General features: G+C 39.1%; 1 protein-coding gene across 2 annotated transcripts in view; it reads left to right on the top strand.

Annotated features, from left to right (window-relative positions):
* The first annotated feature begins 5,303 nt into the window (after window positions 1-5,303).
* Window positions 5,304-22,441, top strand: part of LIMD1 (LIM domain containing 1) — a 43,908-nt gene continuing 26,770 nt past the window's right edge. The window contains exons 1-3 of one of the 2 annotated variants that reach the window (XM_081970095.1): window positions 5,304-5,648; window positions 6,454-8,192; window positions 17,430-17,531. In XM_081970095.1, coding sequence (XP_081826221.1) covers window positions 6,773-8,192; window positions 17,430-17,531 — 1,522 coding nt within the window. In that variant the 5' untranslated portion in view covers window positions 5,304-5,648; window positions 6,454-6,772. Of the gene's footprint in view, window positions 5,649-5,933; window positions 5,959-6,453; window positions 8,193-17,429; window positions 17,532-22,441 lie in introns of those variants that run through there. The other variant, XM_081970096.1, reaches the window with a different exon arrangement.

Consider the following 22,441-nt stretch of genomic DNA (forward strand, 5'->3'; position numbering starts at 1 on the left):
TGGTTTTGCTTCTCCCTTTGATTTTAGGAGATTCATAATTGGCAGTGCAATGCTAGCGAATGAGAGAATAAATTGGCGGTAAAAGTTAGCAAACCCCCCAAAATTTCATAGCTGTTTGCAGGTGCAAGGAGCTGTCCATTCTGTAATAGCCCAGACTTTCTCCAGATCCATTTTGATACACTCATGAGAGATGCAGTACCCCAAATAGTCAACTTTCTCCTGGTGAAATTTGCACTTAGACAATTTGGCATAAAGTTCAGCGGCTCTGAGTTTTTTCAGGACTGAGTGCATACGTTTTATTTGTTCCTCAAGTGTTTCCATGTAGATAAGGATGTCATCAAGGTAAACTAACACCCCCTTGTACAGGTGTTCATGCAACACCTCATTAATCAACTGCATAAAGATGGCTGGCAACTCCTGTAGTCCGAATGGGAGTACTCTAAATGTGAAACATCCCAGAGGGCAGTTGAACACAGTCTTCCGCTCATCTCCTTTTATTTGGACTCTGTAGTAGGCCTCTCTTAGATCTAATTTAGTGAAAATTTTCCCCTTTGCCAAATGAGCTAATATGTCCTTCATGAGGGTTAAAGGATATACGTTTTCCACGCAAATGGCATTCAGGTTTTTGTAGTTGACACACAAGCAAAGAGAGCCATCTTTTTTCTCTCGGAATAAGACCGGCGTGGCCACATATAGCCTAGCAGGTTGGATGAAACCCCTCTTTAAGTTTTATCAATGAAATAGCATAATTCCTCCAGTTCTTGTGGGGTCATCGAGTAAATCTATGGTTTAGGGAGTTTCTCCCCTGGGAGGATTTCTATGCTGCAATCGGTGGCATGGTGGTGGTGGTGGAGTTGTCGGAAGCCCTTTTGCTGAAAGCCTCTTTGAGGTCCCAATACTCTTTCAGAATTCTTTCCTCTCCTTCAATTTTCTCACACGAAAAAGCTGCTAAGTCTGTTACAGCTCTGGCTAGGTGAGAAGTCTTTCCTTCCCTCTCTGTCAGCTTTGCTGAATGGATGTGTAGCCACCCTTTCCGCCAGTTCACCTGAGGGTTCCATTTCCACAGCCAAGGTAATCCCAATATGAGGGGCCGGTCCATCCCTGGCACCACAATGAAACTCAGGGATTCTTGGTGGTCTTCCATCCACATCTCGGCTGGTTCAGTTACAAAATGGGCCGCCCAGCCCCCCACAACTGACCCATCCAACTGGCAAAAGGCAGTGGGTACTTTCATAGTTCTCAGTCTTAAACCCATTTTTTCCACCACCTCAGAGATAATTACACATCAGGTGCAGCCAGAATCTAAAAGGGCCATCATCTTCCCCTGGGCACCAGTCGAGGGTACTTTTAATTCTACTGGGATGGTCATGGGGCCCGATTGGGGACTTACCAAGGGATTATCATCGGAATCAGTTTCACTTTCTCCCGAAGAAGGAGGGGGTTCCTTCTCCTCCTGGCTTGGAGAAAAGACATCAGTGAGTTCCATGCCTTTCAGGATGGTTTCATGGCATTTCCATGGCTGCCGGTTGGGTTTCTTCCCTCCAGCCGAAGATGGTTTTGGACCATACTTAGAGTAGCAGTCAGCAGCCCAATGCCCCTCTTTTCCACATCAGGAACACGCAGTTGATCTCGGCTTGGTTGCAGATCCCTCTTTTCCTGCTCTTTCAGTGTAGGGGGGTGTCTTTGTTCTGGCTGCTGCCTCCACAGTATCGATTTCTGGCTAGGTCAATCTCCACATCAGCTGCCAGCACATACCAGTGTTGCAGGTCACCGGGGGGGGGGGCTGTTCACACAGCTCTAGTACACATAATTGTTAAGGCCATCTATGTAGCTGTCCATCACTGCCTCCTGGGACCACCCCCGCATATGCACAGACAGCTTGCGAAACTCCTGAGTGTACTCTGCCACAGACCTCCTCCCCTGGATTAAGATTTTCATCCTGGTTCTTGCCTTCCGATTTGCAAGGGGGTCATCAAAGTGTTTCCTCAGGGTCATCATAAACATGTTGTAATCCCTCAGCAGGGGGGGGGGGGAATCATCATTATGCAAGGCCACCATCCAGGCAGCAGCTTTGCCCTCCAATGCCATAGTAACACTTCTCATTTTGGCAACCTTCGATGGGAAATCCTCCCCATGCTCTTGCATGTAATTCCAAACTTGAACTAAAAAACCTCCCAGCTCTTTGGGATCTCCTCCATACTTTACTCCAAGAGGAGGAATCTTTGGAATTCGCTCTTCGGGGAGCTACCCCCCTCCCCGGAGGAGCTTGAATGGCTGCAGTGGCGGCGGCTGGGACTCCTCTGTCTTGACCAACTCCGGTAGAAGCTCCCAGGGTCATTTCAGGGTTAGCCAGGTCATCTGTTCCTCCCTCCCCCTGCTCAGCTAATCCAATCTTCCTTTCAGCGAGACCTTTGTGGAAATGGTGTTTTTCCCAGGCTTCTTGTAAAAGGTGTAAAGCCTGGGTCATCATGAGATCCTCTCTTTTGGCTTTCTGCAAGACAGCCTCTGGTCACTGGCAGGAAGTCCTGCCAGCATTTCCCCAGGATCACTCATCTGTCCCACTCCCAGTGACTATCTGGGCTGGACTGATTTTTCTTCCAAATTCAGTTCAACTATCTGTTCTGTTTCCAAAGGAAAGGAGGATCCAGCAGCTCCCATGTCCTCCTGGTCGCTGCAGGGTTAGACATGTTGATGCACCCCCTACTAAAGCTTTGAACTCTGGGATGGGTGCGAAGGGAGATCTTGCTTAATTTCAGGTGTGCCTCATTCAGTATCCAAGAAAGAAAACCCCCAACTCCATTTGAGTAGAGATAAAGGTACTTTCACTAGACATGAAATGAAAGCAGCTAAAGAAAAGCAAGAGCTGAGAAAAAAGGTGTGAATGTGTACATATTAAACATTTACCCAGAGTACTCCCAATTACCCCAACCCAATGTACAATCTGCAACTCCCAAAGGTGTCATATGGGGTGCACCTTCAAGTGGCCTCATTCCATTGATATGCAGAAATGGTTGGCCTTGACCAAACCTAAACACAAGCCATCAGCATGCGCAGAAGATGGTGAGACCAAAACGCCCTTCATGAATCTCCTCCAGCAACTGCAATTTCCCTCCCAAATACCACAAGCCCCCACCTTCCTTGTTACCATGGCAGCCCATAGCAAGCAAGCAAAGTAGAGACTGACACCAGGCTTAATAGCAGTTAACTGTGAGAGGGATCTTGGAGTCTTAGTGGACAACCAGTTAAATATGAGTCAGCATTAGGAAGCTAATGCAATCCTAAATTGCATTAACAGACAGATACAATCAAGATTAAGTGAGGTACTAATACCACTCTATAAAGCCTTAGTAAGACTATACCTAGAATACTGCATCTAGTTTGCTCACCATATTAGACAAAAGGTGTTGAGACTAGAAAAAGTGCAGAGAAGAGCAACCAGGATGATTAGGGTACTGGAGACTAAAACATATGAAGAATGGTTACAGGAACTGGGCATGGCTAGACTAATGAAGAGAAAGACCAAGGGAGACATGATAGCAGTATTCCAATATTTGGGGGGCTACCACAGAGAGCAGGAGGTCAAGCTATTTATCAAGGCATACAAAGGCCAGACAAGGAGTAATGGATGGAAATGATCAAAGAGAGATTCAACCTAGACATAAAGAGAAATTTTCTGACAGTGAGAACAATCAACCAATGGAACAGTTTGCCTTTGGAAGTTGTGGGAGCTTCATCACTTTCAAGAAGAGATTGAACTGCCATTTGTTGGTATAAGGCAGCGGTTCTCAAATAGTGGGGCCGTTGCACCCAGATGGAAAGGGAGCCTTTGCGCCCCCCTTTACGGAGGCGTGGGCGAGGCATAATATATGCCGCCTGGAAGTGGCAGCACTTCGGACTGTGGATTTTCATTGGAGCCGCGGGCTGGAGCTGTGCAAGAAGCCTGCTCGGGCGGGGGTGGGAGGGAGGGAAGCATGGGACCACCCGTCTTCGCCACCGCGTAGCTCGCCTCCCCGCCAGCAGCTCCACCGCCAGCATTCCGTCTGGAAGCTCCACCGCAACAGCCGCTGTTGGGGAAGGGACAAAGGGGCGGCTGTCGCCCGATCTTGCCACCGCCACCCCTTCGCCCCTGGTAACGGCGACTGTTGTGCTGCTGCTTCCAGCTGGGATGCTGGAGGAGCTGCTGGCAGGGAGGGAGGGAAGAAGGGCAGAAGGGAGGTGGAAGGAAGGAAAGAAAAGCAGACACGCCGGAGGGAAAGAGGAAAGAAGGCAAGCAGGCAGGAAGGAGGCAGAAGGAAGGAGGGAAGAATGGAACTGGAAGGGAGGCAGGGAAGGAGGGAGGGAGAAAGGAAGGATAGGAGGATAGGGAAAGAGGAAAGAAGGCAGGCAGGCAGAAGGGAGGGAGGTGCAAGGAAGGAAGGAAGCATAGATAAGCAGGAGGGAAAGAAGGCAGGCAGGCAGGAGGAAAGAGGAAGGAGGGAACTGGAAGGGAGGCAGGGAAGGAGGGAGGGAGAAAGGAAGGATAGGAGGATAGGGAAAGAGGAAAGAAGGCAGGCAGGCAGAAGGGAGGGAGGTGCAAGGAAGGAAGAAAGCATAGATAAGCAGGAGGGAAAGAAGGCAGGCAGGCAGGGGGAAAGAGGAAGGAGGGAACTGGAAGGGAGGCAGGAAGGAAGGGAAGGAGGAAGGGAGGGTGGAAGGAAGGATAGACAAGTAAGAGGGAAAGAGGAAAGAAAGTATGTGACTACGATGGGAGACGAGGAAAGACCGGTGTGCTATGTTATGCAGAGGTGTACTTATAACAATTTTATAGACAAATGATACTATTTACAGTCGCGCGGGGGGGGGGGGGGGCGCGAAATGTTTTCTTCTTCCTAGGGGGGGCATGACAGAAAATAATTGAGAAGCACTGGTATAAGGTCTGCTGATTGGGGGTGGTGGTGGACTGGATGACCTACAAGGTCCCTTCCAACTCTGTTAATATGTAAATGAAATATCCCTTAACAACTTCTTGAGGGTATGTACATATGCATTTATTTTGAGGCTTCAATTACTTGTTTAATAAATCTTCATTTATGTATTCTGACTATTTTTGGGATCCGTAGCAGTTCACCAGACCTTTTTTCTCTTATCCCAATATTTTCAACACTCATATTACTGTCAGAGGTTTTTTTCTTCTTCATGTCTTCAAGTCAGTGTTGAATCATGGCAACTACCTGGCCAAATCCCTGCAGTTTTCTTGCCTTTAACGACCGATTGACACAGCAGAAAGAGAAGAGCAGGATTGTTCCCGCTCTCCGCAACGCCCCTCCCCTCTCAAATCTACATTGTCAGCGAGTGCTGACATATTTCACTAACTCAACCACGTTGCAAACTCCTCCTCCGGTAACCTACGGGTACTGGAAGAAGAGGAATCGTGGAAAGAAAAGGAAGAGGCGGCGGCGCCCGAAGCGCCTCAGCGGCCCACAGCTCTAAGCTTGAATAGGGAAAGCGCGAAGAAAGTAAAGCAAATCCAACCGCGAGGCGGAGAGAACATCTAGCCGCCACACCATGGGCTTTTTGAGCGAAGCCTGACCTCCCGGTACAACCGCACTCCTCAAAGTGCCACGACGTCAAGAAAGCAAAGCAAACGATTCATTTCCCACGAGCCGCAGGTAGGACTAGCACTGGATTAAGTAAATCTGTGATTTAAGTGCGTGCTTGCAATGGAGTCTGTGAGAACAAGCCGGCCTTGTTCTTTCAGAGGAAGCGTCCATTAAGACCCGGCCGATGAGCGTTTGACTTCGTTCTTTCCGTACGCAGCGGAATGTTCCGGATTATCCCGCGTGGACAGAGGGTTCTTTTCAGCCCTGCAGCGCGGGAACGGCAAAGATTGGAGCTACAAAAATTTACTTCTAAATGGCAGCAAACGGATATAGAAAACCGTGGCAATTCTGTAGTCACAATGTTTGTATTCTAGATCGGGTAGGACTAACAAACACACTGGGGCTGCTTGTCATGGGCCAAGGTTTCTGTCTCTTGCTTTGAAGTGTCATTTTAAGCGGTGATTGGTTCCAGTCTTGAGGAAATTAAAAAGGAAATCTGGAAAGGATTTGGAGAGAAAAAGTTAAATAACTTTTTCAAGTAAAAGGTGGGCGGTAAAAGACAAGAGTGCGAAAAGCAAAGATTTCCTCTAGCTGTGGAAAAGATCGGAACGGGCTTCTGTCTCTGACTAAATTGTTATTTTTTCGAAGCTTGTCTTTCTTTCCCTAGAGTTTGCGGGCTTTTCCAGTATACTCCGTCACAATATAAACGTTTTCTTTCAGTCTATAAATGTTCGAGTTGCCCCAAACAAAATTCACTGAGATAATATTGGCTTGAAGATTAATATGTAACTAGGGTGCAATTCCTTTTTCTAATGACAGAGTGTATATTGGCTTGTATTTATTGCTAAATTAATCTTATCTCTTTTAATTTTAGTAGTTTCGCTGAAATAATACTAGGCAGAATTGAAGAAATATTTGTGGCAGCCATAGATTGCTTCACAAACTGAAATGTAAAGAACTTGGACCTTAAATTTCTTCAGGAGTAACCAGGACTTAAAGGCTCCAGTGGATAATCTAAGAAATATACTGCTGTTTTGGAAAATACCCTGACGTGTGAAGTTTTCCCTTTCTACTTTTCTCATAAGAAATAGCAAAGAATTTTAGTAACCATGGAGTTTGTTGTTGAGTTTAACATAACAGGTTAATTTTAATATTGAAAATATTAGCTCATTTGTTTTTCTACTATAGTTTGAATGAACAAACATTTAAAAATGAATAAATATGATGACCTTGGTTTAGAGGCAAGTAAATTTATAGAAGACCTCAATATGTATGAAGCTTCCAAAGATGGTCTCTTTCGAGTAGACAAAGTTGTTGTGAATAACCCAGAATTTGAAGAAACCAGAAGAGTTTTTGCTACAAAAATGGCTAAAATTCACCTGCAGAAACAACAAGAAGAGGAATTGATGAAAGGAGATTCAGTGGATTTGAATGGTGGATTTAATTTTGGTGGTGAGCTTCCAAATTATTCTGTAGTCAAAGACACCACAGGAACAAATAAATTGTATTCACGGGAAAATGTTGCTAAGCCCCCTTTGGCTGCAGTATGTGCAGGTCATCAGCTCGCTTTTCCAAGCCAGCCTCTATGTCACAGTGATGGAGAGCGAACAAAAATATATCAAGATGACTATGGATATAACAACAGTCTACAGGATCCAGATATTCCTGGAGGACCAAATTGCCACAGACCAGGTCAGATGAATCCAGGTGGTTCTAAGGCAATGCTTCCTTCCCTATCATGGAATGAACACAGCAATGGTGATAATCAAACAGGTGTTCAAAGAAGGAAGAAAAGTGCTGATAAGCTTAGCAGCCAGAAATCAAATATTGGCCCTCATTTTTGGTCAAATAGCCAAGATGAATCATTGCAGAGAAGCCCTAGAAATACAGATCTTCATCTATGCCAACAATCTCAAAGCCCTTACAGATCTTCAGAAAGTGGTCATGGAAGTCAGGAATGTGGAAATGAAGGCTCTGGACTTAGTAAGAGCTGTATCCAAAACCTAGCTTGCCAGAGACCATCTTTTTCTCATGACAGTATCCCCTTGTCTTCTTCAGTTGGGGTTGGTGATGAATCAGCCATGAGATATTCACATCAGAAATCTTCATCGTATTCTGTTTCATCAATACCTTCTTCTCAGATTCTTTCAAATCGGTCTGTTAATTTTCATCCAAATAGAAGCAGTGGTGACAACCACTCAAGGTGCAGTGATAGCACTCAACCTTCAATTTCTACCCCAGTTCCTTCAAGTGCAGATTATCAGCAGCACAATATTCATCCATACACTTCAGATCATTTTGTAGTTCATGGTCAAAATCACAGGCTTAATTCTGCTGGTTTTGGTCTGAGTCTTGAGCAGAATTCTATCACTGCAATATCTCATGGACCAATGATATCTGATGTTCCCAAATCTCCTTTTAAGGAGAGTGTCACTGTTCAGCAGCATAACTCTGGTCCCCAAGAAATGTCTGGTTCTGCAAAAATAAAGTTACCCTGTCAGATGCTCCTTTCACAGCAAGACCAAGGGCCCTCTACTGCTGAATTAAAATTAGAAGCTCTTACTCAGCGCCTGGAGCAGGAGATGGATGCATGTCCCAAGGCAGACTACTTTGGTAAGTATTTTCGTTATAGCATAATGTTCATCTTTTAAAATAGCATATTTAATAATAAATATTGCAATACTCGTACCTATGGACATATTTTTTCATGTATTTTTCTTTATCATTGGTTTAACTAATACTTTTAAAATTATACATTCTGAAAGCTATTATTTTGATGTAATAAGTAGATAATGATAAGTTAGAGGAAAAAATGAATTAAAAACCTTTTTTTAAAAAAGCAAGTTAATATACCAACTTTATGCAGCCTTGGTTTTTCTTTAAAATCATTTTTATGGAGCAATAAATAAAGTTAATAATTGAGTGTTTATACTCAAAATGTTTGAGAATTTGGCTGGTAGCATAAATATTAAAAATTAATATTGGCCACAATATTAAATTATTTTGAAGTGAATGGGAAAAAGATGAGAGTTGCATTTGACTGTATGGCTGGGCAAAGCATTTGAAAGAGTTGTTTTACTAAAAACTTCAGCAAAGCGAAGTACTTATACTCAGGGCATTACATCCTTTAAAGATTCGTATAGCTGCTTTGAAGACTCGTTCTATCTGTTTTCATGTACCTCTGTACATATTTAGATAGCACTTTCTGCTGTGACAGCAAAGGAATGCAATAGGCAGCAATGGACTCTTTCAGAGTAGCCATGCCATTTTTCCAAAGGATGCTGAGGCGTTAATGCTTTAAGGAGAAAATATTTGCTCATAGTAATGTATTTTGCAAAGTACCTGTTTCAAATTCTTTGCAACAGTCAAGTGTAACTCTCATCTTTTTCCCATTCACTTCAAAATAACTTAAGACTGTGGCCCCCAACAATTTGGGTCCTTATTTTACCAATCTCAAAAGGATGGATGGCTGAGTCAACTTTGAGTCTGGTGAGAATTGAACTGCCAAATTGTGGTCAGCTGACAGTCAGCAGAAGTACCTGCAGTACTGCATTCTAACCACTGTGCCACCGAGGCTCATTAGTTTACATTAATTGTTTCTAGGTGGTTTTTTTACCTAGAAATGAAGACTATTTAAAACATTTAAAGGATTCAATATCTCTATAATTTTTCCAGTAAATTTCGCTCTTGTAAAGTAGCAGTTATGATTTGGGAGGGTTGGCATGTATCCTGTACTTATATTATAGGTTGGTTATTATTTTTGACAGTGCTATATTTCAGTAAGTTTCTTTATTTCTTTTTTTAAGAAAAAATGCCTTGCTTGGAAATACTGAAATATATTTCTATTAAGAGATTCATTTTTTATAAAGCAGTTGAAATAATAATTTAAGAATTTATAAAATTAAATATTCTGCAAATTTAGGAATTATTTTGGACCTGTTTATAAATCAATATTTGTGCTCAAATGAGTAAAGTAGTGTAGTGTAGAGTAGAGTAGAGTAGAATAGAATAGAATAGAATGGAATAGAATCTTTAATATCACAACAGAAATAAAATCATTTTTATCCCTTGGAAAAGAAGTAATGAAAGTTGGAACATAAGTGAAGCACATAAAATCTTGTGGATTTCAAGTTCCTTTTTCTCAATATAGAGTTAAGATAAATGTAATTGAATTCATGTAATTTAATCAGAAGTGGACCAATTCTCTAAAATGATTTTGCAATTCTTGTGTCTATGAAAAATTAACATAATTTTGTTTTTAACTGTAGATGGCTTTTAATTTTTCCACTTTTACCTCAAATTTAATTACAGCACTGAGATTTCATGTTAATTATTGTTAGTAAATAAGTTTTCTTTTCCATCATACTCATTTTTTCCATTTTTAACAAAGTAAAGATTGGTATGATTGAATATAAAATATTTCCAGTGTCCTCAAAAAAAGAAAGATGATAGTGTTTAAACAATGAAATTATTATCTAGGTAAGTTGTTAGTTTGTAAGATTTGTGAGTACACTGTGTAGGACAGTGATGGCTAACCTTTTTCCCATCGCATGCCAAAAGCAGGGGGAGTGCAGGGGGGTCGTGCGTGGGCGTGCCCACAACCATAATGCTATGTGTGCACTCCTGCCCTCCGCCCCCCGCTTTTGGCATGTGATGGACCCATTTTTCATCCTCCCCAGGCTCCAGAGGCTTTCTAGGAGCATAGGGAGGGTGAAAATAGCCTCCCCCGTCCCCTGGAGGTCCTCTGGAGGCTTCAGAAGGCTTTCCTGAAGCATCCGGAATGCGAAAAACAGCCCTTTAGGCAAACCGGAAGTCTGTTTCCGAACTTCCGGTTTGCGCATTGGGTTGTTTTTTGCCCTCCAGAGGCTTCAGGGAAGCCTCTGGTTGGTGAAAAACAGCTGTAAAAGAAGTCCGAAGTCAGCTGGCCAGCGTGTGCATGCCTGCTGGAGCTGATAGCACAACGCCTTATGTGCCCTAACAAATGGCTCCACGTGCCACAGGTTCACCATCCCGGGTGTAGGATAATGTGTAGGATGAGTACAGGGTATAGGAGTGGATGGGACTGTAGTTTTATCTGAATTGTGTATGGAAATGGCTAATTGTAAGGAAAGCTAATGTGTTTGCAAGTATTGGAGACCTTTTGGCAAGTTAAGCTTTCCATTGCATATCTCTAGATGGGCCAGTTTGGAATTCTTTCTAGGTCACTTGCTTAGCTTAGGAAATGTTTAAAAGGAATTTGGATTGAATTGCTTTTGAGAGTTTGCTTTTTTAAATGATAAGATTCAAAATGATAAGATTACATGTCATATATAAATACACTCTTAATATTCACCATGCACTAAATAGTCCACATTGCAATCAGTACTTTAAATACTTTGATTTCCTGCTCTGATTTCCATAGGATGCTAAATGGAGCAGGGCCAACCTTGAAAGTAGCAACAAAGACGAAGCTATTGTTTGTTTTTCTTTACTTTTAAAATCTAGTTGCCTATAGCAGGGATTTGAGGAAGTTAAATGTATTCCTTTCAGTTCCAAGCAGCTTGTAGCTAAGCTAGCAATGCTGCTTGCATGGATTACTACTCTATGTGTGACTTTCAATCACAATTAATTACAAAATCCTTGAAGAGGAAATATTTATCCTGCAACATATCTGGGTACACATATAAACTTTAACTAGTAAATGAACGTTTAGATTTTAAAAGGTTTGTGCATCAAACAGCCTTCTCTGCAAATACATTTCTAATGAATTACCTTGGATCTTGATAATAAGGAAAAGTTTCTTAGTGTTTCTTTTTTCCCCATTCTCCATGAGACCATAAGACAGTCATTATGAGAAATTTTCCAAACTTCTGCATGACATGTCTAATACAAGTAAGCAAGGAACAAAACTGTTCTGCTAATAATCCTTGATTTATAATCATTCATTTAGGAACCATACAAAGTTAGAATGGCATTGAAAAAAGTAACTTAAAAACCAGCCCTTGCACTTGAAACTGTTGCAGCATCCCTATGGTGACATGATTAAAATTTGGGTCTTGGCACCTGGCATGTATTTATGCTGCTTACATCATCCCAGGATTATGTGATCATCATTTGTGACTTTTTCCAACAGCTCCTGATTACCACATGATTCACTTAGTAACTGTGACAAAAAAAGCTTGTAAATTGGGCATAACTCAATTAACAACTACCTTGCTTAGTAATATATTCCCAGCTGAGCTTTTAATTTTTAAAAATATTTTAATTCAGCTTTGATCAGCATCTGTCACACATTTTGCTAGTAAACTTACTCAAACGCTAGTTTACTTTTGTGAAAATGAATGGCAGTTTCTCTTCCCATTTGAGAACAGGATAGGTGATGATAAATCCATACACTTATTTAAAAAGTGGTAAACTGCTATTGGTGACATAAAAAGAATGAAGACTCAATTACATCAAGAATAATGATCTTGAAAAGATGAAGCTATCTAGTGTTGCATGGAAATATAGTTGGACTTGGCTACGTTTGAAATGTATGGGTAATGATTTGCTGTAGTACATTCAGTTTTAGAAATGAATTACCTGTGAATTGAGTTAGTTTTTGGCTTTAAAAATAATTTTTAAGTGGTGTTGCATTTTACTATCTATGTTGCTTGGTTTTTGTTCTGTATCTGAATTTTTAGATTAAAAACAAGCAGTGGAATTTTGAAGAATATCTTTGATGGGAAGATGAAATTGCGGGTATAAACAACTTATTTAAAAACAGCAACAAATAAGCCAGACCACATCATTATTTATAATTAAGACATTGCATCTTGGTTAGTAGTTTGCCAATTAAAACCAGGTCATAATTGGCTAAGATTGTCAGATAGGATAAGGGTAAGTTAGCTTGTTAAAAGATTTGACACTTCTTAAATGATAATTATCCAGTATAACATTTATATGGACATTGTTGCTAGTTTTACAGGCAAACACATTAAAACTGCCTGTATCATGGTGAAAGGAATACCTTGGTGGCAAAATAAAATAGATCTGTTGATAGATTAATACAACATTCTTCTGGCACGTAATCATTTTCACTGATATGACTTGATTATATGCGGCAGTGAGGAAGGTATTTTCTACCTTTCATGCCTAACATGTGAGGAAACATTTCAGGATTTAAAACATTATGTAATAGAAAATGCCCTTTTGGTGTGGCATTAGACAACTGGATAAAGAGGCTGAATTTGAAAAGGTAGTCCATCTATCTTTGTATATTAAATATATATCTTGAACAGAAGTATAGATTTATTTCTTGACCTTGATTACAATTGCCTTGATTTGTGTTATTATTTCAATATGGTAAATGCCTGGATATAATTACTAAATGAATTATATGTTAATCATCTTTTTGGGGAATTACTGGACATATAAGGAATCTTGTAGTGAAAGTAGCCATGTGAACCTTGGTTTATAATTTAGTATGTTGTGTAAATCCACCCATTTGATGGTCCTTCTGTAGGCAATTGATAACAAGCCAGGACCTAAATTAATGTTTAGACATTAATGGTTGTGTGTTGTGTTATTTTGAGTGGACAGCACATTTACAGTGTTACACAAGCTGTATACTCACTACTTTACATTGTAGCCAAGTGTCATTTCTTCAGTGTTGTCATATGAAAAGATATACTTAAATATTTACAAAATGTGAGGAGGTTATTACTACTCTGATATACTTGGTATGTGGTTTTTTTTAAACAAAAGCAGTATTTTGTAATTAACATTTTGTTTGGGTAGCAGAAAATGCTCTTTAGTTGTACTGAAAATATCCTTTATTCAAGTTAAGAAATTGATACTAAATATAGAACTATCCTATAATGTCTTTCATATAATATCTCCTTTGTACACCTTTTAATTCTGTGTGGACTTACAGTCAATCCAGTATGTTTTCAAGAACCATGGAATCACTTGTGTACATAATAAACTCATTTTTCTGTTTCTGGTCAAAGTGAGCAGTTGTAATATTATTCCAAGTCAGAAGTGTACTAATGGCAAATAATTTAAAGGATTTCCAATGCACCTGAAAATGTATTGCTAATGTGTTTGTGCTCATACATTTCTTTGGGTAATTGTATAAACTTTGTCCTTTGAAGTAGTCAGCATCTATTCAACCATCAGTCTGAAAGCACCAATAGCCCCATTTCTGCATTGAAGAAAAATCTTTAAGTTTTGTATTTTTTACTGATAAACATGTGACTTCATAATCTTGCATTACTCATGACAATTGATGTTAACAGGTTTAAATTAAAAAATAAGAGCAGAACCAAGATACATATAAAGAGAAGAAAAGATTGATAGAAGTAAAAAATTCTAAATTAAAAAATAAAGACAGAATAATAATAATACAGAATAAATGTCCGTATTTTAAGAAGGCAGTTGATCAGAAAGAAAATTTATCGGAAAAGTATTCCAAATAAAACAGACAAGGGGATGCTGATGGGAAGGGTTATTTTTCTTGCTAATTAAAGTGAGAGATGCGAGAGAGAAAAACTGTAGAAAAGATGCATAATCTGTGAATTGGAAAATTAAAGCAAAGAAAACAAAAGCAGGGATATTGGTAAGTGTCTGAAATTGCAGTGTAAAAGTTAGTTTATTTTTTAAAGTGTTTTATTTTTAAATGTATATAAGCATTAAATACATGAACAGTGTGACTTTGGGTATTAATTTTGATACTCAATAATAATAAAATAGACAATTTCCATCACCTTACATTAGTTGTGCTCACATCTTTCTAATAACATTATACAGAACACATTCATCTTTCAACTTCTTATCCTTCATCTACCTGCTAATTTTAATATGTCATATAACAATATTCATTGTAGTATTCCCTCCTTTCTGATTTCTACCTCTACTTCGTATCTTGATAACACCAATCTTGTTAGTAAGTATTCTATCATTTGCCTCTTATAAATTTTAATTATATTAATTACATTAGTCATACTCGCATTATAGTAGCATTATAAATATGCAATTAAAGTTGTTAACATTGGAATATTTACTCTAACTTGTATATAATCCCTCATGATTTAATTGTTCAATATTATGTTATATTACTCAATGCTAATAACCATGGTAACCTTAATAATGTTTTTAAAGGTATATAATATAGTCATCTTTCATCTTCTTATCCTTTCCTCTACATACTAATTTTAAAACATTATATAGGAGTATACATAATAATATTTTCGCTCTTTCTAATTCCTACCTCTATTCTAAATCTTGATAGCACATAGTTTAAATTAGTGAATATTCTATTTCTACCCATCGTCTCTAATTTATTTTAGTATATCAATTCTTATTGATTTTTTGCATGCTTTCCAAACTCCTCCTTTGAAGTTTTATGTCTCCCTATCATTCTTTCTTGATCTAAATGTTTCTTCTTCTATTTCTGCCTCTCACTGCAGATCTTCACTATGCCTGTGAGTGTCTCTGTCTTCCCTTCAAGAATGTCTACCTGCTTGTTCAATTCTATTTTTAAGTTTCTAAATATATTGTCAGCTTGATCTGTTTCATCCATTTTGATTGTCTTTTCCTTCTCCTTATCTTTTGGTTTTGTTTGTTGTTTTGCCTGCTCTTTCCCTTCCTCTATTTTTTTCTATTCTCTATTTCCTGGATTTTCTCATTTTTCATTGTTATTTGCTGAACATTTTCTAAGCTCATGTATATATCATACATCAGATACTTTATCTCCCTGTGGTTCTTTGTTATAGTTTCATAAATACTTTGAAACATTGATGACATTTCTTTTTGAAATATGCTTATTATTTCCTGTTGAAGCATTTATCTTATTTTAATAAGTCCAAAACCTGCTCACAAATCTATCAAAATCCAACACTCTTGTCTAGTTGTCTGTGACATCAAAAAGCCAGTCTTAACTATTCACTCATTCCTAGAAGTAGGCAATAATTATAATTCTTTATAGTTCTCCACCAGTTTATTCCTTCCAAATTTTTCCTTGTCTTTATCAGTCACCTAACCAGCTCTTTGATTCCAATAATAGTTCCAAGTGTTTGTGAACCACTCTACTTAGCAATCTTCAAAGTCTCAGACATTTTTTCTCCTTAGCTGTGAAACAAATAGGTATCAAACAATATACAACAAAAAACACAGTCTTCCTGGTGTGTTTACCTCAACTCAGTGTTAAAGATTATTCCAGTCTTCCCAGCCTTATAAAAATATAGTGTATTTCTTTCTTTCACCAATAGAGGCATTATCACCTAGAATTTCAATGCGACATTCAATCTAATACTGTTCCAATTTCTTCAGATAATTTCCTTTCATTTTTTTCCCAATAAGTCCAATGTTTCCAGCATTTTAAAATGCTTTTTCAAGATGTTGCCAATAAAATGATCAAATCCATTTCTGTATTTTAAAGATTATATCCTATCTCAGGTTTCATTTTCTTTCGGGTCTGTAGTCTTCCTCTAAGTAATTGTTAGACCCTTGAAACATTTTGGAGAATTGTCTTTCAGAATTTCTTTTCTTTGGGGTTTAATCTCTAGTCAAGAAGTTGAAAATCATCTCACCCAGCTTCAGTCCACTGTTCAAACACTGCTCCAGCACATTTCTTTCTTTGTTGTCCCACCTTCCTGGTGGCTATAATGGCCACCTTTCCTTCCTCATTCTTGAATAGGAGAGTGAGCCTCGGATCAAGCAGGAGAGTTGCCACTCTCTGCAATCCATAAGGCATTCTTCCTTTCTTCATCAACCCTACGAGGTGACTTTAGCCCTTTAAGCCCCACCCCTAGTGAGGACAGTTCAGCCTATGTTCACGTAACCCTGCTCCTTACAAATGTGTCTCAGTGACACCAAACCAGAAGTCGTAAAAGTCAGTTTAGAGAGTCTTAAAAAGTTTAAGGTAGAAAGCCAATAAGAATTGGTGCAAGAAATAAGAAAATACTCAGAAAACCAACCTTAGCACCTATGTGAATGGGAAAACTTGGTGTAAATAAAAATGAAAGAAAATTTCATTTTGAGTTTAAGGAAATCAAGGAAAAAATTGTCAAAAGCATGATAAAGTAGTATTGAGAAGACCAGCAAACTAGTGGGAGAAGTTCAGTTAGTTGAGAAAATAGATTTCTTACTAGATATTGGCAAAAAAAGAATAAAGTAAAATGGCATTGTAAAACAAATAATGATATTAGAGAGTATATTACTAATGAATACCGATGTAAAGGCATTGCCATTTTGGACATAATCCCAAAGTAGAATTTATCCTATTCAATCATCCACTTATTAGACACTTATTCTTCTATTTTCCTTAATACACATTAAATAATATTTTTTGAACAGTTGGTATTTAGGTCTTCCAGTCTTGAAGGTTGATAGATTTCAAGGCCAACAGTAACCAATGAGCATAAGCTACTAGATTCCCACTGTTGTTAAATGTGACGAAAGGATGAAATAAATGAACCATGCATGCATAGGCCCCCGTACTTCCTAAGCCAGTGCTATAGTGCTTGTCAAAAAACAATAATATTTAGAGAGAAGAAAATCCTTTTTCCACATAGCAATATAATTTTGGGAATTTACAAAGATATTTCTCTCCTTTTTAAGCATATGAACCTTGTTAAGGTATGGAAAGTGCACAGAATGTGTTTGTTTCTGTTAATTGAAAAAGAAAATCTGCATAAATTTCCTTGCTTCTTGCTGCCTTGTTCCTTCCTTGTCTGCTTTAATGTAACATTTCATCAAATCCTTGATGCCATAAAACTAAATATCCCATTTTCTCCTGGGGATACTTTTTGAAATTTGTGTTATTTGTGTAATCTGATTCTGATAAATCATCTTTTAATCTTCCTCCTCCTCCTCCCCCCTCCTCCTCAGGAACCTGCGTGAAATGCAACAAAGGTGTATATGGTGCAAACCAGGCCTGCCAGGCAATGGGGAATCTCTACCATGATGGATGCTTCACCTGCGGAGCATGTAGTAAGTAACTGTTCAACAGAATTCTTATCTTAGATGCTATTTAAAGTGGAAATTCTGTGCTAGTAATCGAGGCCCACATGTCATTTTTTTATTGTGTTATGTTCCTGGTGCCTAAAAATGTTTAAAGCCAAGTTTGGGAATTTAGCTATCTCATTAAATTTCTGCTCTACAAGAAGTAGAATTGTACTATCAAAAGCAAGCAAAGTCAAATATCTCTTGCTGACAGGAAGATGGGCAGGAAGTGGAATTCCCTTTGCCAACTTTTTCACGTTTCTATGCATTTTGCAGGTAGGTTTGAATATTGCAAAAGCCACTTAGACTGACTTATGTATAGGTTCTGGTCTGTATGGTTTAATTGTTGGGTTAGTTTCATGTTGCTAAGCAGTTAGAGGTTCAGGATATATCATGTTTGTACAAGAACAGTTTTCTAATCTTCCACCCAAATATTTATGTTTACTGACATACTGTCAGGCAAAATTTAGAAAAAAAAATAGTTATGTAGAAAAGGAAAATGAGGCATATTTTGCATGATTCAGGAAAACCTGAAGACAACCCAGGAAATAATATATGTTTTTCAAAAGAGCTTCTATTACGATTTCTCCAGTCACAATCTATGCCATATTTTATTTGGCTGAGACTCTGAATCACAGAGTTACTAACTTCTCTGATAACTCTAAATATCTGCTGCACCTTTTATTTCTTAGTATTTACATATGTTTAAACTAAGACAACTGCTCTGGGAACTTGGTAGGTAGACTAAGGAAGGGTAAACTACAAATGCTCTCTAGACTGTCTTATGATCAGGGCCCCCATCTTCATTTATTTATCTGGGTTGAGGAAGTATGGAACCATCAGGTTGAAAACAAAAAAGGAATATCTTTCAGTAATGATAGATAAAATCATAATGGAACCTTTGTTTACAAAATGCAATTTAAAAAATATAATACGCAGAAAATGGATGAAAATAAGTTTGAAAAAGATAACATCCATGCATCCAACAAATAATGTAATTGTTAAATTATAATATCAAACAAAAAAATGTAAATAATCATGAATTAGAAATCCTAAAAAATTAACATATTGGAATACATTGCCTAGTTTATAAATTAAGGTATTTATTCTTGGAAAATACAATAAAATCTATGTTAAAGGGAAATATTGTAACACTTTTTGATTTGTAGAAAAGTAACCTTTTGAACTATTGGTAAATTACATATTTCTTGAAACTGGGTTTTGAAACCTGGAATAGAAATATTTTCCTTGATACCTAGAGAAGTAGTACCTTCCCAGTCAGTCAATACCAGGGGTGAAATCTTCCTTTTCGGACCAATTCGGCTGAACCGGTAGGGACGATTATTCCTGGTTCTGTGAAACAGTAGTAAAAAAAAGCTTCCAACGATTGCACGGATCAGCTGTGAGCCATGTAATCATGGGAAGCTTTGTTTTTGCTTTTAAAAGCATTTTTTTCCTGTTGATTTGGGCGAATAGGTAGGAAAAAATGCTTTTAAAAGTGGGGAGAAAAAGCTTCCGACAATTGCATGGATCAGCTATAAACCACACGATAATCGGAAACTCCCCCCCCCTTTTAAAGCATTTCTTTCCTGCGTATTCACCCAAACGAGCAGGAAGAAAATGCTTTAAAAAGTAAAAAAAAAAAAGTTTGGTCACACCCATGCAGTCACATGACCCCACCACCACCAAGCCATGCCCACAGATATATGTATATAAATTTATTTACGGTCACAGACCAAAAACACAAGTACTAAAAAGAGACATAAGAGAATGGATCATAGCATTATAGCAATCAGTCACCAGAAGGTTAACTAAGAAAAGTTACAGCATTCTCCTCTAATGGTTACAGTTCTTAAGAAAAATTTGGAAACCTGAGAGGTGATGTATGAGGAGTCATCTCCAAGGCAATATACAAACAAATTACAGCCATTAGGTCTAGAAGGGACGATTTCAAGAAGAGACAGTAACTTGGATCTGTCTGTGTTATACATGGGACAAAATAGAAGGACGTGCTCCACAGTTTCAACCTCAGCTCTATCACAAGGGCATAGCCGCTCGTTAATCGGGAGCCTCTTAAAACGACCATCCAAAAGTGCTGAGGGCAACACATTAAAGCGAGCTAGGGGAAAAGCTCTTCTGTACTTAGGAATTGTTAATGTATAAAAATAGGAAGCCATCCTCAATCCATAATTATTAAATTGGTTAAAAATCAGGGGGGAGCAAGTTTAGTTGGCTCTGGCTCATAGGTATTGTAAATCAATGTCCATAAGCCGTTGGACTACCCTAAATTGGGCGTCCTTAAGGTCGTAGTTTTCCAAGGCATCCTCCGTAAAACCTAGCAGATGTAGTTTCTTCAGCAGCTCTTTCTCCCAGTGAGAAATATGGGAGTCTGCAAATGCAGGGAGAGGTAGCTGCCAGGAACTGCCAGAAAAAGCAACCGAAACCACCATTTAAAGGTGTTAATCCAGGCCATACATTCCACCGATCGAATGCCCAGTTCCAAGTACATCGGGGCAAAACCAATACAAGGGGGAAGACCCAGAAGTTTTCTAAGAAAAGCCGCCTGGGTTCTTTCAATGCAATCCTTGAAGCCCCGTATCCATATGGGAATACCGTAAAGAGTTTGGGCCAACGTTTTGGCACTGTAAATATGTAAGGCAGAAGGAATGAACTGGCCACCCTGGGTATAAAAGAATCTTAAAATCTGCTGGTGACTACAGGAGGCCGAGTTCAGCACCTGGGTTCGGTGTCTGGTCCAGGCACCGGTGTTCTGAAATTGAATACCTAAATACTTAAAATGTAAACCCTGCTTGACAGCATTGCCACTGATATCCCATTTATACAATTTCCGGGCTCTAGTAAACACTAATACTTTTGATTTATCATGATTAATAACCAAATGGTTTTCAACACAGTAAGATCCAAATGCAGAAAGTAATCTTTTTAGTCCTGGCCTTGTCAATGAAAGGAGAACTGCATCATCAGCATAAAGAAGAAGTGGGATCTTTGTAGTTGTCAGCTTCGGGGCGTGGGACTCAATATGTCCAATGTAACTAGCCAGGTCAGATAAAAATATATTAAACAGAAGAGGAGCCAGAACACATCCCTGCCTTACTCCATTCTTAATCGGGATAGGATTAGAGAGTTCTCCCTGCAGACCACACCTGACCTGGCTGGAGGTCTGATTGTACAAGGATCTAATTAGGAACAACAAACGTCTGTCAATGGAACTTTTAAGCAGTTTTGACCACAACAGACCCCTAGGAACTGAGTCAAATGCTGACTTTAGGTCAATAAAAGCAGAAGAGTTTGCCACCTGGTATAGTAGTATATTTGTCGACCAGGTGCACTAGGACAAAGCAATGATCCAATGTAGCACAGCCTGCTTTAAACCCAATTTGTTCGGCACCAATAATATTGGATTCCTCAGCCCAAGAGAGGAGTCTGTGGTTGAGATATTTAGCATACAATTTCCCAATAATGGAGAGCAGGCTTATGGGGCGATAGTCAGCTGGGTTGTTTCTATTTCCTCGTTTAAAGACTGGCACAATAATTGCTGAGCTCCAGGAGGTAGGTATCCTGCCGGTGGAATTAATATATGTAAAGAGTCTTGCCAAAAGAGGTATCCACCATACAGGATTGGATTTTAGCAGATCAGGGGGAATAGCATCAGGGCCAGGAGCTTTGCCTGACTTAAATTCGGAGATAATCTTGGTGATCTCAGCATAGTCACAGTTTGCCAGTCAGGGGCTACAGGAGACAGCCGTGGGTCAGGCACTGTCGAGCTTGCTGACGCCTGGTAAATTGCCAGGAAATGGTTTTCCCAGTCTCTGTTAGAGATACAGCAGAGAGGGAGTTCCTGATGGCCTGGCAAAGAGCTGGCAGCAATTTGCCAAAATAGTCGGGTGTCCTTCTGCTGGATGAAGAGGAGAAGTAGATCCCACTTCTTTCTCTCTTTATTTTTCTTTTTCTCAGCAATTAATCCTTTGTATTCCCACTTCATGCGGTAATAGTCCTCTGGTGGACGTTTGTCCCCTCGGTTGCGGTAGAGCAGGTAAACCTGTTTGATCTGGTTCCTAAGCATCAGGGAATCTTTGTCAAACCAAGTATTTCTTCGTGATTGATACGGCCCACTCGGCCCACAGACAGCTCCAAGCTCCCTTTGGACACTGTTAATTAGTGATTCAAAGGCCAAGACTATCTCTGAGCCGGTACTTGCTAGTACCTGATTATACAAGTTGAGGCACTCCGGAGATGATAAAAAGGAGTGAAACTTTCTTTCAGTATTGGGAGATCATTTGATCCTCCTTGTGTACGAGGCCACATAGGGATCTAATATCTGAGAGCCCCTAGGGAGATGTATATTTGAAAAAGCTCATTAATTGTAACCAGGGGGTAGTGGTCGCTCTCCGTAAGGCAGTAAAAAGCACAGACTGCCTCTCTTAAGGGTTGAGAAACCAGCACAAAATCAATAAGACTACTCCCACGTAAAGAACTAAAAGTAAATTCGCCAGCCAGATCACCTAGGGTGCACCCATTAAGAATTATCTTGTTATGTTTGTCAGGGAAAAAAAAAAAAAACGCCTGATATCTGAGATCAATGGACCGTGGCTGATTCCCTTCCGCATATCTTTTGAGATATTAAGAAAAATAAAATAAAAGCCTTTGACAAGTATATTCTAATTAATAAACAAACTTTAATAATAAAATAATAAAAGTAAATGAAACAGAAATAACTAATTGGTTACATTTTGATAATGAAAGCTCCGTCTGCCAAGTTGGCAGCCGAACAAAGAAGAAAGGAATTTTGGAATGTGTAACGCATGCGCAATAAATCACTTTCAGATAAGAACTTTTTTTGTTTTAGGACCTGCGCAATAAAGCTTTCTTAGTTTAAC

The sequence above is a fragment of the Natrix helvetica genome, assembly GCF_964273705.1.
Source record: "Natrix helvetica genome assembly, chromosome: Z".
Classification (NCBI taxonomy): Eukaryota; Metazoa; Chordata; class Lepidosauria; order Squamata; family Natricidae; genus Natrix; species Natrix helvetica.